The 14,398-nt window shown below is 44.8% G+C and overlaps 1 protein-coding gene across 1 annotated transcript in view; it reads right to left on the minus strand.

Moving 5' to 3' along the window:
- MRPL39 (mitochondrial ribosomal protein L39) overlaps window positions 1–14,398 on the minus strand; it is a 111,182-nt gene that overhangs the window by 76,933 nt on the left and 19,851 nt on the right. The window contains exon 3 of the mRNA XM_056559438.1: window positions 4,014–4,153. Coding sequence (XP_056415413.1) covers window positions 4,014–4,153 — 140 coding nt within the window. The remainder of the gene's footprint in view (window positions 1–4,013; window positions 4,154–14,398) is intronic.

The raw sequence follows: 14,398 nt of genomic DNA on the forward strand, positions 1-14,398 counted from the left end.
TGTTCCCCTTCTGGGGAGTTATGAGTTTATACAGAGGAGGGGCCCCCTTGCTCCGGTTCCTGTCACTGTGTAAATCCCCATTATCCCAAGACGGCCCTGCAGGGACACAGAACACTCACAGCCAGGTTTTCACCATAGACTTCAGCTGGTCAATGGGAACTCCTGCAGCAGAACACTAATTCTTCTAATAAGTGAGCATTGTCTAAAGCGGAGAACCCCTTTAAAGGGGTACTCTGGTGGAAAACATTTTTTTTTTATATCAACTGGTGGCAAAAAGTTAAACAGATTTGTAAATAACCTCTATATAAAAATCTTAATCTTTCCAGTACTCATCAGCTGCTGCATGCTCCAGAGGAAGTTGTGTAGTTTTTTCCAGTCTGACCACAGTGCTCTCTGCTAACACCTCTGTCCGTGTCAGGAACAGTCCAGAGCAGAAGAGAGCAGTGTGGTCAGACAGAAAAGAAATTTAAAAAGAATTTCCTCTGGATAAGAGATGTCTGATTGTGGGGTTTCCGCGGCCGGAGAAGTCACGCCCCTTCCCATAAACATTAATGGAGGGGGCGTGGCATGACGTCTCCGGCCACAGAAACTCAGCGCTCTTAACTATTCAGAATGCCGGGTGCTGCACGAAGATCGCGGGAGGTCACAGCAGTGGGACCCATGGGATAAGATGTTTGTGGGCAGAGTACCACCTTAAAATTAAAAAAATTAAAAAGATTAACCTTTATTCACCTCCCCAGTCTCCCAGTCCTGCTGTTTTTAGAGCGCATAAAGATCACTGTGTGCAAGATATTGTGGGGGGGGGGGGTCCGACCACTTGGAGCGATCACACACTTATCCTTTATGCTTTGGATAGAGGATAAATAGTTTTCCTTTCATTTTTTTTTTTTGAAGTGGTGACTTGGAAATTCTGTAGGATAAATGGACCCTTACCCTCCTATGATTCTATGCAAAACAGCCCTTGGAGCCACTGTCTGCATAGCTTTTACTTTTCAGAGCCTTCTGAATGCCAAATGCAGAACTTCTCTTCTATGTAACTTACAAAGACAGAACAGCAGGATCCTGGGTAAAATCAGGGAGTGTAACCCAAGTACAAATTCATAGCCATAATACTAGAAGAATGTAGGCTTATTAGTATACAAAATGCAGGGATTTTATTCCTAAATTGCGCCCTCTGATCATTGACTAGAAGCTGCTGGGGACACGCACATTCGCCATTACAGTATATTACCACCTTACAAGCCTGGTTGGTATCTCGGTGATTAAGATGCGCTCTTCATTCAGACACAGTGAGTTTTACTGATAATTTGTAAGTAAGGGCGATCAGTTATTTCCGCCGACGCGTTGCGCTTCTATTAGTAAACAGAACTATATCACAACCCTGTAACCACACGAGACATGCCGTATTTGATCATACAATGGCTGGAGGAGTTCCTATTAAATAAATAACACAAAGGGAGACTTGTCTGAAGAGAGGATTTGTGCTGAAATATTAAAGCTGATCGCTGTCAATTTTCCTGTTGTATTGATCATAGCGAGGGGGGGAAAGGTCATGTGTTTCGTATGGATCAGATACCAGTTAGCCCTATTGATCTTGATGGAAGCCTTTGTGTTTCTAGATTAGGTGATGAGAAATGTTCTCCGAAAGCCGGAACGTGACTGTTTAAGGCTTGTGTTTCCACAGCACATGATTCCTGAGCCTTACATAGACAGAAAGGGATTATGCCAATAACATTTAGAAACCTAATAACCCAAATGAAAGACCTTGCATTCTTCAAGTAGAGAGCTTAACATCAACCCAACCAGAAACAAGCAGCAGAAATGACTTGAGGCATCTTCCTAATACATTTTAAGGGGCATTTTGGTTTCAGAAAATTGTATTAAATAAGACTATCACCCCAAGACATATAACTTAGTAATATAGTGTTTATCACAAACTGTACTGGCTTCAGCATGCTTGCGAGATTTACCTCTGACAGGAAGTTGTGAAGTCCTCTCACTGTCAGTGTGGTGTTGTCTCAGCAGCTCTTCCACTCATCCTCCTCTCCCAGGAGGCATGGTGGGATTAGGTCTATAAGCTCAAGCTCTGCCCCTAAATGAAGTCTCTGACCAGCCTCTACAGCTACAACACTCTCCTAGTCATACAAAGATACATCTATATTAAGAGATTTAGGGAAGAATAAGTTGTGTTTACAGCATGCTGCCTTGTGCTGAGCAATGCCACAAGCAGAGGAGCAAACAGGAAGTGAATAGCAGGTGCTGGAAACGCCTTACTGAAGGTGCATGAACAGGCAATACACAGGACTGCTGCTGGCATCATTCAACAGGTGTGACGTCAGAGGAAAGAGGCGTTATGGCCCTGGGACATTGCAGACCACGGGCCATGCCTCTACACTCATTGACGCTGTATAAATAGATTTTTAGAAGAAATGAAGCCACTGAATGCACAGAGAACAAGAAATTGTGGGTGGACGGCAGGGTAAAAAGGAATGAGGTAATGCTATCCCCCCCATCCACTGCAGCATAGCCACATGCCCCCCTGAAGACCATGTGACTTATAAAATCTTATCTATGGCTGCATAGAATGCTGGGAAAGGTCAGAGACAACAGTAAAATAAAAAGACTTGCACAATAGCATGTCCAGGTGTGTGTCCTGTGCATGAAAACAGGACAGAGCAGCACATAGAGGTAATAGAAGAAGATTAATATAACTTATAACTTGGCACCATGGGCTTAAAGGCTAAAGAAAAAAAAATCCTGGAATACCCCTTTAACCCCCTCCTGACATATCAGGTATATGTACCTCATAAGCAGGAGATATAAATGCTGTTCATGTCTAACATAGTGATATTACTGGCACAGGAGCTTTGATCACAGTGAATGCCCGGCTGTAACATGATCACAGTGAATGCCCGGCTGTAACATGATCACAGTGAATGCCCGGCTGTAACATGATCACAGTGAATGCCCGGCTGTAACATGATCACAGTGAATGCCCGGCTGTAACATGATCACAGTGAATGCCCGGCTGTAACATGCCCGGCGAAATCGCGGCATCCTGAACAGCTGTGAGACAGCAGGGGGGTCCCTTACCTTGCCTCCTGGTGTCCGATCGCCGAAAGACTGCTCATTGCAGGTCATTAGAAAATAGAAAAATGCATCAAAACTGCACATAGTTTGAACTGATCCCATCCCTCTTATGAGTCAGTGTGTCTGCTGGAGTATAGCCCGGTAATGGAAAACTGCAGTGATAAGACTTCGCCCCCTCCCTACAAATGCAGAGGAGTCCTTATTCTCTAATAACTTAAGTTACAATATATAAGCAAAGAAAAATTTCCCGGAGTGCTTCTTTAATTTAGTACTAAGCCTTTAACAATTTTTGCAGCGCTGGACAACCCCTCATGGACAGAAAGAATATGGCTGTTTTCTTCCTTAGGCTGGGTTCACTCCACGTTTTGTACTTACGGTTCCCGTATACGGCTGGGAGGAGGGGGGGCGGGGCTTAATCACGGCGCCCGCACTCAGCCATATAGGGGAACCGTATTTAATGCATGTCTATGAGCCGACCGGAGTGAACCGCAGCCTCCGGTCTGCTTCGTCTTCAGCCGTATGCGGTTTCCCGACGGCAGGCAAAAACGCGGTCGACCATGTTTTTGCCTGTGGTTGGGAAACCGCATACGGCCGAAAACGCAGCCGACCGGAGGCTGCGGTTCACTCCGGTCGGCTCATAGACATGCATTAAATACGGCGCCTATACGGCCGCAATTAAGCCCCGCTCCCTCCTCCCAACCATATTCGGGAACCGTAGTTACAAAACGTGGTGTGAACACAGCCTGGTGTCATACCTACCCACAAGTTTAGTGTGGCATTACAGCTTAGCCCTATTTACCGTACTTCAGTGGTGCAATGCTACAAAGCCAAACACAATCCGTAGATGGGTATATCACTATGTTTTGCAAAACATTATCCATAATATTTAAGGCACTGCTGTGGATTACAGAATGGACACTGACCTTATTTACTTCCTCTGGATCTTCATCCTTGAAGGTCAGAAACTGTATACTGCACGATTTAGTCAGAGGTTTGTACATATCCCAAAGCTCTCCATCCACAAGGGCCAGCACGGATTTGGTACAGTACCACTCACTGAGATCTGAAACCAGAACAAAGAAGAAAGTATTAAACACCAAAAAGACATGGTCCTATAATACCCACAGCTTTATGGTAACTAATAGAAACTACAACTGGGACTATTGCAAATAATTAACCCCTTAAGGACCCATGACGTACCGGTACGTCATGAGTCCGCTCCCGTTCTATAATGCGGGGCCACGGCGTTATAGCGGGTCGGGCCCGGCCTCTAACAACGGCTGGGACCCATGGCTAAAAGTGCATGGCACTAATCACGGTGCCCTGCGCTATCAACCCTTTAGACGCGGCGTTGAAAGTTGAACGCCGCGTCTATAGTGAAAGTAAATCATTGCCAGTTAGGTCAAGGGGGCTGTTCGGGATTGCCGCGGCGAAATCGCGGCATCCTGAACAGCTGTGAGACAGCAGGAGGGTCCCTTACCTTGCCTCCTGGTGTTCGATCGCCGAATGACTGCTCATTGCCTGAGATCCAGGCATGAGCAGTCAAGCGTCAGAATTATTGATCAATGGTTTCCTATGAGAAACCAATGATCAATGTAAAAGATCAGTGTGTGCAGTGTTATAGCCGCTGAGAGCTATAACACTGCAAAAAAAAAAAAAGGTGAAAAAAAGTGAATAGATCATTTAATAAAATAAAAGTTTGAATCACCCCCCTTTTCCCATTAAAAAATAAATAAATAAAAAAAACTGTGTAAATAAAAATAAACATATAGTTACATAGTTAGTATGGTTGAAAAAATACATACGTCCATCAAGTCCAACCAGGGAATTGAAGGGAAGGGTGTAAGGGGATAAGGGGAAGGGATGTAGTTTTATAATTATGCATAAGCATTAATGTTATTTTGTTAATGTTACGTGGTATCGCCGCATGCGGAAATGTCTGAATTATAAAAATATATAATTAATTAAACCGCGCAGTCAATGGCATACGCGCAAAAAAAAATTCCAAAGTCCAAAATAGTGTATTTTTGGTTACTTTTTAGATCATGAAAAATTGATAAGTCCTATCAATACAAACATGGTACCGCTAAAAATTTCAGATCACGGCGCAAAATGAGTCCTCATACCGCCCCGTACGCGGAACAAAAAAAAAAAGTTATAGGGGTCAGAAGATGACAATTTTAAACGTATACATTTTCCTGCATGTAGTTATGATCTTTTCCAGAAGTACGACAAAATCAAACCTATATAAGTAGAGTGTCATTTTAACCGTATGGACCTACAGAATAAAGATAAGGTGTCACTTTTACCGAAAAATGTACTGTGTAGAAACGGAAGCCCTCAAAAATTACAAAATGGCGTTTTTTCAACAGCACGACACCACTTGGGACTCGCACTGCAACAGCACAATAATATGTGGGGGTGCACACAGAAAAGCAAGCAATCCCCTGCTGGTTCACACAGCAACAACACACAGGACCGCACCTAACAAACTTGAGAGTTAATACTTGTTTGGCTAATGTTTCCCTATTGATATGGATAAAGGAGACAGAGAAGACCTAGTGATTTCTCCTCAGGCTGAAAATATTTAAAATTAATGCTTGGAAATAATTTTGTCTTTCCTTTCTTCTTTTCCCAGCCTGGCAGTTTAGTAAGTGACAGACATGCATTTTGCATGGTCTCTGCTCTTTGCCTAATTGATGTCTTAAATTCATATTACATAATATTCTTTTTACACCTTAAGTATATTTTCCAGGCAGATTGCAGTAAACATAAATAGGTTCTCCTGCTCGGCACAGAGCCGACACCTACGAGCAAAGGAATTCATGGCCATCGAATATCGGGAAATCTGTACAACAAAACAATCAATTTTAATTATGGAGGAAAACCTGGCTAAACAAGATTAATAGTATTTATCAATAGGCCCCACCGGACACATGTAGATGTTAAGTAACTGCACGGTAACCTGCTTAAGGATCGCTGACCCATCATTGAGATGTAGGGAAAGAAGCAAACCTCTGGTCTGAAGGAACAAAAGACTGTCAATCATTTTACATTTTATTATTTAATTGTGAAATCAATAAATTAAATTGCAAAATTGTCAATATGCACTTAATTATCCCGGGTCACAATAAGTGACGTCGGCTTTGTGCAGGTACATGCAGCTATCTTTGTTAGAGCAGGGGGCTGGGGTGTTACAAATAAGTTTTGTCTATGAATTATACGTTGGACTCTAAGAATCATACACTGTGCGGAGGCTTCGTTCGCTTTTCCATTCATCATATTTATCTGGAGTAAAATTAAAAAAAAACTAAAAAAAAAACAAACAAAAAAAAAAACAGCCAGACAGTCGCTGCCCGACCAACAGAGACTGACAGACCCCACTGTGTCCGTCATTTTACTGGAGTGTAACCAGAGGGGGGAAAATTGTGCTAATTAAATTTTTGTTGCTTTTTTTTTTTCCGGTTATTTTAAAGAAATCTGTGGAGGAGGCCACAAATAGAGCCTCCAACACAGATGTGAACTTAGCCTAACACTTTGGGCCTTTACAAACGTTCTGGTTCTTTTGAGGGCTTGTTTTTTGCTGGAAGAGTTGTATTTTTTTTGCCTCCATTTTGGGGTACAAATAATGTAATGAAGGGGGTTGTACAGAGATAGGAATTTTTATATTTAGGCGAGGGTGGAAAAAAAAAAAAAATAATAAAGCAATACTCACTTACTCTGATCCACCACAGATCTCAGTCATACATCCTCCGCTCCCTGCTCATCACTACTACTTCCTGTTGACGGAATATCGGTATAAAAGTTATCGACTATCGGCCTGAAAAGTCACAAATTATCGGTATCGGCCCTAAAAAAAAAAAATCAATATCGGTCGATCCCTACTAAGCAGGCAGATCTTGTTGAAGTTAAGGAAGTAGCAGTGATGAGCAGGGATCGGGAGACAATCAGACAAAGAGCTGCAGGAAACAGGGTAGGAGAGTATGGCTTTTTTTAAACTTTAGTTCAACACATCTCAGCAAAATATTAAAAAATTTAAAAAATCACAGACACCCCTTTCAAAAAACATCAATTCTACCAATTGTTTTAGGTTTACATTAACTGGAGCACCCAGTGCAGTATAAACAACATTTAAAACTGTCGTATTATCTGTAGGAATCGTGTTATAAAGCAGGAGGAGCTGAGAAGACCGATATAAACAGGTGAAACTCAATAAATTAGAATATCACACAGAAGTGCATTTATTTCAGAAATGCAACTTAAAAGGTGAAACTAATATATGAGAGACTCGTTCCATGCAAAGCAAGATAGTTCAAGCCGTGATTTGTCATAATTGTGATATTATGGCTTGCAGCTCATGAAAACCCCAAAATATGATATGATTTGGGGAGCCATGTCATTTGCTGGTGTTGATCCTCTGTGCTTTATTAAAGGGGTATTCCGAGCAAAAACATTTTATACCCTATCCAAAAGGATGGGACCAATCCCCCCGCCCCCCTCGATCTCCCTGCAGGACCCACATTCCTTTAGGTTTCCAGGACTGGGGACGTGACATCCGCCACGCCCCCTCCATTCACGTCTATGGGAGAGGGCATGATGGCAGTCTCGCCCTCTCCCATAGACATGAATGGAGGGGGCGTGGCGTGACGTCACGTCCCCAGTCCCGGAAACCCGGATGCTTCCAAAACTGGAGACGCAGCACCCGCAGAATGCGGGTGCTGCAGGGAGTTTGTGGGGGGGCCCTTTGGATAGGGGATAAAATGTTTCTGCCAGGAATACCCCTTTAAGTCCAGGGTCAACGCATCAGTCTACCAAGAGATTTTGGAGCACTTCATGCTTCCTTTCGTAGACGAGTTGCATTACTGAAATAAATAAACTTTTGCATGATATTAAAATTTTTCAAGTTTCATCTGTATATCAGTAGAACGTGTAGTTTATCGATCTAAATCCCTGCTCACTCCGGCCATAGGAGTCCAGCGGACAGTTGTAATTCATGACTGACAGCAGTTATATGACTTTACATACAATCGTTGTAAAGAACCACCCATCAGACTCCTAATAGTGGTCTGTGATTTTTTTCCCCCCAAGGTTTATTTTTTTGTCTCAGGTTTTCCCAGGTTGCAGTGGGGCTTAAAACATTGCATCACTAGTCAGGTAATCAGAGGGAGCCTTCCTTTGCAACAATGGGTGGAGTGACAGCTGGGTGGGAGGGGGATCATTCTGTTTTTGCAACAGCTGGAGGTTTCAATGGGTGGGGTGACTGATGTGTGGGGAGGGAGAAAAGTGACCTCACACTTACAAAGGAGGAATGATGGGATTCATAGTTTAAAGGGGTTGTGCGCTGCCCTGCAGTTCGGAGCTCCGCTCACAGCGTCCGGAAGTTCATTACTCCGAATGCTGTGTGCGGGCTTCCTCTTCTCCACTCAGAGGGTGGGGGAGGGGCCCAACCGCTATAGCGGTATGGGCAAAAATCCATACTGTGGGAGAAAAAAAACGGTATCCGGTTCATACCGGTATACAGCCCAGCACTACGTCACGCCTGGCCCCTTCGTGACGTCTGACCCACCCCCTCAACGAAAATCTATGGGGAGGGGGCGCAACCGCTGTCACGCCCCCTTCCCATAGACTTTGGTAGAGGGAGGGGGGCGGGCAAGATGTCACGAAGGGGCCGGGTGTGACGTAGTGCTGGGCTGTATACCGGTATGAATCGGATACCGTTTTTTTTTCTCCCACGGTATGGATTTTTGCCCATACCGCTATACCGGTCGGGCCCCTCCCCCACCCTCCGAGTCAATAAAAAAAATTAAACTTACCCGTAATGGGGGTGGTCCGGGCCATCCATCCTTCCTGTAGTGTCCGGCGGCATTCCGGGTGGAGGGTGAACCGGTCCGGGCTGTCCTTCTCCGGGGGTCCTCTTCTCCACTCCGGGCAGGCTCCGGTCTAGTACGCTGCATAGACGCCATCTTCGTCAGGTGCGTCGCTGCGCACAGACGTCACTGCGCAGCGGCATCTATGCAGCGTTACTAGGCCGGAGCCTGCCCGGAGTGGAGAAGAGGACCCCCGGAGAAGAAGGACAGCCCGGACCGGTTCGCCCTCCACCCGGAATGCCGCCGGACACTACAGGAAGGAAGGATGGATGGCCCGGCTCACCCTCCCCGGACGGTCCCTGCAGCAACTGGGAAGGGGAGTCAGGGTTCTGGAATGGACAGGGGTCTGTATAATATACTATACCTACAGTAGGCCCTCCAGCAGTTCCAAAACTACAACTCCCAGCATGCCCGGACTGCCAACGGCTGTCCGGGCATGCTGGGAGTAGTAGTTTTGCAACAGCTGGAGGCACCCCTAGTTGGGAAACAATGACCTATACTATACATTACTATATAGTCCAACATGCTGGGAGTTGTAGTTTTGCAACAGCTGGAGGCTGTAGGGTTGTTTTTTACATCTATTTAAAAGGGTACTCCACTGCCCCAGTGTTCAGATCATTTAGTTCCAAAAGCCCATTTCGTTCCGCTACGCCACCTCAATGCAAGTCTCAATGTAAAAAAAATAAAAAATACCGTGAAGTAGCGTGATTCCGTGATACTTTAGAAAAATACTGTGATACTCATTTTTGGTCAAATCGCCCAGCACTAGCGGCCGTGAACACGGAAGCCCGCACACAGCGTTCGGAGTAATGAACTTCCGGACGCTGTGAGCGGAGCTCCGAACTGCAGTGCAGCGCACAACCCCTTTAAGGAAACAAACTCCAACAGGAAAAAGCCAGTTCACAAAAAGATAGCCACAGCGTTATGGTTATCTCACAACATAGCCATCTAGCCCCAAGACAAGCGCGGATCCTTCCTAAGGCTTCTTTCACACTGTCATTAGCACACTGACGGCCACCGAGGGAGCCCGGGGGAACAGCGGGAGAAAAATTAATGCATGTGCCTTCTCTTTTTCTCCTGCCCATCGGGACCCATTATTGCCCGTTGTGCCCAGTCCGGATAAATGGCCATTAAAGGCTGGAAGAAAAAAAAAAGTCTAACAGCCGTTTTAGGACGGGGCATAGAGGCAGTGTGAAAGTAGCCTAAGCATGTCCAATCACCTTGTGGTGGATAACCCCTTTAACTTTATTCAGCCATTATACCAAACATATTTTTTTATGTTATTTCACATTTTTTGTACAAGTAAAACAAAAACAAAAAACCTGTTTTCTCTAAAACGCTTGCTTCAGAAGGCTGTGTGAGGGCTTATTTTCTGCAGGAAGAGTTGCAGTTTCCATGGATACCCTTTTGGATAATAAAAGGCCTTATTTATTAACTTTTATTTATTTATTTTTTTAAGACAAAACACTGCCACTGAGGTATTTTTTTTTTTTTTTTACCATTCACAGTATGAAAAAAAAAATGTCATAGTTTAAATCATTACAGCTGTAATTTTTTTTAAACATTCTATGTAAAGTGTCCCTGTCATTTAAAAAAAAAATTGACATGTCAAAAGTTTTTATCGGTCTGGGTCTTAGTGCTGAGACCCCCGTCGATCCTTAGAATGAGTGGAGAGAAGCACACTGTTGTGCACTTTACCTTACACACATACATGAATACATTACAAATTAGAATTTTGGTGGGACTGGAGTGTGACGTCAGCCTCCAGGATCTGTTGTACAGGAGTGTATAGGCTGGATCATTGAACATTGTGAATTTATGCCCATTGAAACCAATAGGCCCATTGTGGTCTATGGAGATCTTGCAGCAAGCGGGGCCAAAAGTTAAACAGCAAGGTCCTGGTAGTAGACCGGACTGGGATTTAAATGGGCACTGTCATGAACAATAATTTTTGATATGTTGTAGTACTGAAGTACTACAACATATCTCTAATATACTTTTATTAAAAAAAAAAATGCTTTTAAAACATTTTAAAAGCAATTTGAAATTCGGCCACTAGGGGGCGCCCTCCTAGTGGCCGAATGCAGTGCGGAGTGACGTCACTGCAAAATTCCGACTGATTCCGGCAGGGCATCAGTCGAAATTTTGCACAGGCGTAGTAACAGCCAGGGCTGCGCATCGGCCTCCCGCATTCGTCGACGGCCCTGCTGCAAGGTACGGGGGGCACGGGGGGGCTGCTCCTGCAAGGTACGGAGGGCGCGGGGGGGGAGGGGCTGCTGCTGCAAGGTATGGGGGGCGCGGGGGGTTGGCTGCTCCTGCAAGGTACAGGGGGCGCTGCTGCAAGGTGCGGGGAGCGCTGCTGCAAGGTGCGGGGAGCGCTGCTGCAAGGTGCGGGGGGGATGGGGGGCGCTGCTGCACGGTACGGGGGGCGCTGCTGCACGGTACGGGGGGTGCTGCTGCAAGGTACGGGGGGGGATGGGGGGCACTGCTGCAAGGCACGGGGGGTGTTTGGGTGTTACTCACCGAGCGGCAGGAAGAGGCTCCCCCGCACCCGTCCCTCCCGCATAGGCTTCTGGCTCACTCTTTCCCCCATGAAGCTCCTGTCCTGGGTGCCTCCAGTTGTTTTACCACTACAACTCTCAGCATGCCCTGACAGCCAATAGATGTCAGGGCATGCTGGGAGTTGTAGTGGTGAAACAGCTGGAGGCACCCTGTTAGGAGAACTAAGGGCGGAAGTTGGCCCCCCCAGCAGGCATCAGTGACGTGGTGCCTGCTGGGGAAATCTGTCTGGTAGTGAGCACACTGCCAGGCAGACAAAATGCCATTTTAAAAATAGTAAAAAAAAAAAATAAAGGCAGGGAGGCTGTTAGGGATAGAAGGGCAATAGGCAGGGACAGAAAAAAAAAACATGATGGTGGGAGCTACCCTTTAATATTGTGATTAGGGATGTCCCGATAACGATACTGGTATCGGTATCGGGGCCGATACTAGCCATTTGCATGGTATCGGGGACTCGTTTAATGTCCCCGATACCTGGTGCCGCTCTGCTGCCCCGTTTTCCCGTCCTCTGGTCCGCATCATAGTGTTCCATGGAGGAGCATGTGACAAGCACGTCACTCCACCTCCTCCCCTGCGCCCAGCGTAAAGCTACACAGGAAGCAGAGTGACGTGCATGTCACATGTTCCTCCATAGGACAACACGATGCGGACCAGAGGACGGGAGAACGGGGCAGCAGAGCGGCAGCACCCGACAGAGGTGGTGAGCTGCCTGCAAGGAGGGGGCTGCTACTAATGTCTAAACGGGGGGGGGCTGCTGCTGTCTAAACGGGGGGCCCGCTGCTGACTACAGGGGGGGCTGCTGTTAATGATTGCCGGGGGGCTGCTGCTAATGTCTGCAAGGGGATACTACCTACTATTAAAGACAATCTTACAGCAGAGTCACCTGCACTAATTTGAATTTATAGGTAGAGGTAGTGCAGGTGACCCGGTTTCTACCGCTGCTCACCATGCGATCATGGGTCTCATCGCCAATGCAAATTCCCTGTTCTGTCCAACGAAGAAGAGAAATCTTGGCTCATACTACAGCAGCCGCCTCCATTGTATACAACAAGGACCCACATATCATACGGTAACCAGCGCCAGAAACCGCGTCACCCTGGTGTCAGATTCCCTTTAAAATATAAGTACTCATACTTGGTATCGGCAAGTACTAGAATTAAAGTATCGGTACTCTGTCTTAAAAAAAATGGTATCGGGACATCCCTAATTGTGATTATTCTTTAATTGTGATAGACATATGTGGGTCAATTGATACTTAAGTGTTTGAACAGTGGGAACTAGGTCAAGTGGATTCCATATATGGGCAGCTGGAACAGGAAGGATTGTATACAGTGTAAACAGTTAATGTAGTATGAGTGAAATGCTTGTGTGTTATGAATGGAGGGGTTGTAAATTACACAGTTCGCCAGTAGGTGGCAGCAAAACATTACACATTAGCAGGCGATGGTATAATGCATAGAAATGAGTCAGACACCCATTTTTTTGCAATAGCTAGGTGTTTGTATGGATAATGGTGTTATCATAACTATAATAATTGTAAACAAAAAACAAAACAAAAGGAGTAATAGTTGCATCAGATAATAACAATAGTGTTAAAATAACAGCATAGTGTGTTAGAAAGAAAAAAAATAAAAACATTCATTGGAGGAATTCGCCGTATAATTTGTGCATTTAGGATAGTTGGGGGTGATGGGACCATTGGATGGGGAGGGAGTGGGGGGGCCTGAGAGGAGGGTTCATTGGATTAGCTTCGTTAAGCCCTTGCAGTTGTAGTGTGTCGAGGCGAAAGATCCAAAAAATTTCCCTTTTGGTGAGGATTTCGAATCTGTTTGGGACGTGATCAGGGACATGATCAATAGGGCAGATCGTAAAGGGGTCTTCATCCGGGTGCTGTTCGGTACAATGTCTTGAGATACTATGAAGTAGAAATGTATTTTTAATGTTGTCCTATGTTTATTAACCTCTTAAGGACCAAGGGTTTTTCCATTTTTGCATTTTCGTTTTTTGCTCCTTGCCTTTAAAAAATCATAACTCTTTCAATTTTGCACCTAAAAATCCATATGATGGCTTATTTTTTGCGCCACCAATTCTACTTTGTAATGACGTCAGTCATTTTGCCCAAAAATCTACGGCGAAACTGAAAAAGAAATCATTGTGAGACAAAATTGAAAAAAAAACGCTGTTTTGTAACTTTTGGGGGCTTCCGTTTCTACGTAGTACATTTTTTATCTTTATTCTGTAGCTCCATACGGTTAAAATGATACCCTACTTATATAGGTTTGATTTTGTCGGACTTCTGGAAAAAATCATAACTACATGCAGGAAAATTTATACGTTTAAAATTGTCATCTTCTGACCCCTATAACTTTTATTTTTGCGCGTATGGGGCGGTATGAGGGCTCATTTTTTTGCACCGTGATCTGAAGTTTTTAGCGGTACCATTTTTGCATTGATAGGACTTATTGATTGCTTTTTATTCATTTTTTCATGATATAAAAAGTGACCAAAAATGCACTATTTTGGACTTTGGAATTTTTTTGCGCGTACGCCATTGACCGTGCAGTTTAATTTACGATATATTTTTATAATTCGGACATTTCTGCACGCGGTGATACCATATATGTTTATTTTTATTTACACTGTTTTTTTTTATGGGAAAAGGGGGGTGATTCAAACTTTTAATAGGGAAGGGGTTAAATTATCTTTTCACTTTTTTTTTCTCGCAATGTTATAGCTCCCATAGGGACCTATAACACTGCACACACTGATTTTTTACACTGATCACTGGTTTCTCATAGGAAACCAGTGATCGATGATTCTGCCGCATGACTGCTCATGCCTGGATCTCAGGCACTGAGCAGTCATTCGGCGATCGGACAGTG

The sequence above is a fragment of the Hyla sarda genome, chromosome 2 (genome assembly GCF_029499605.1).
Source record: "Hyla sarda isolate aHylSar1 chromosome 2, aHylSar1.hap1, whole genome shotgun sequence".
NCBI classification, from domain to species: Eukaryota; Metazoa; Chordata; class Amphibia; order Anura; family Hylidae; genus Hyla; species Hyla sarda.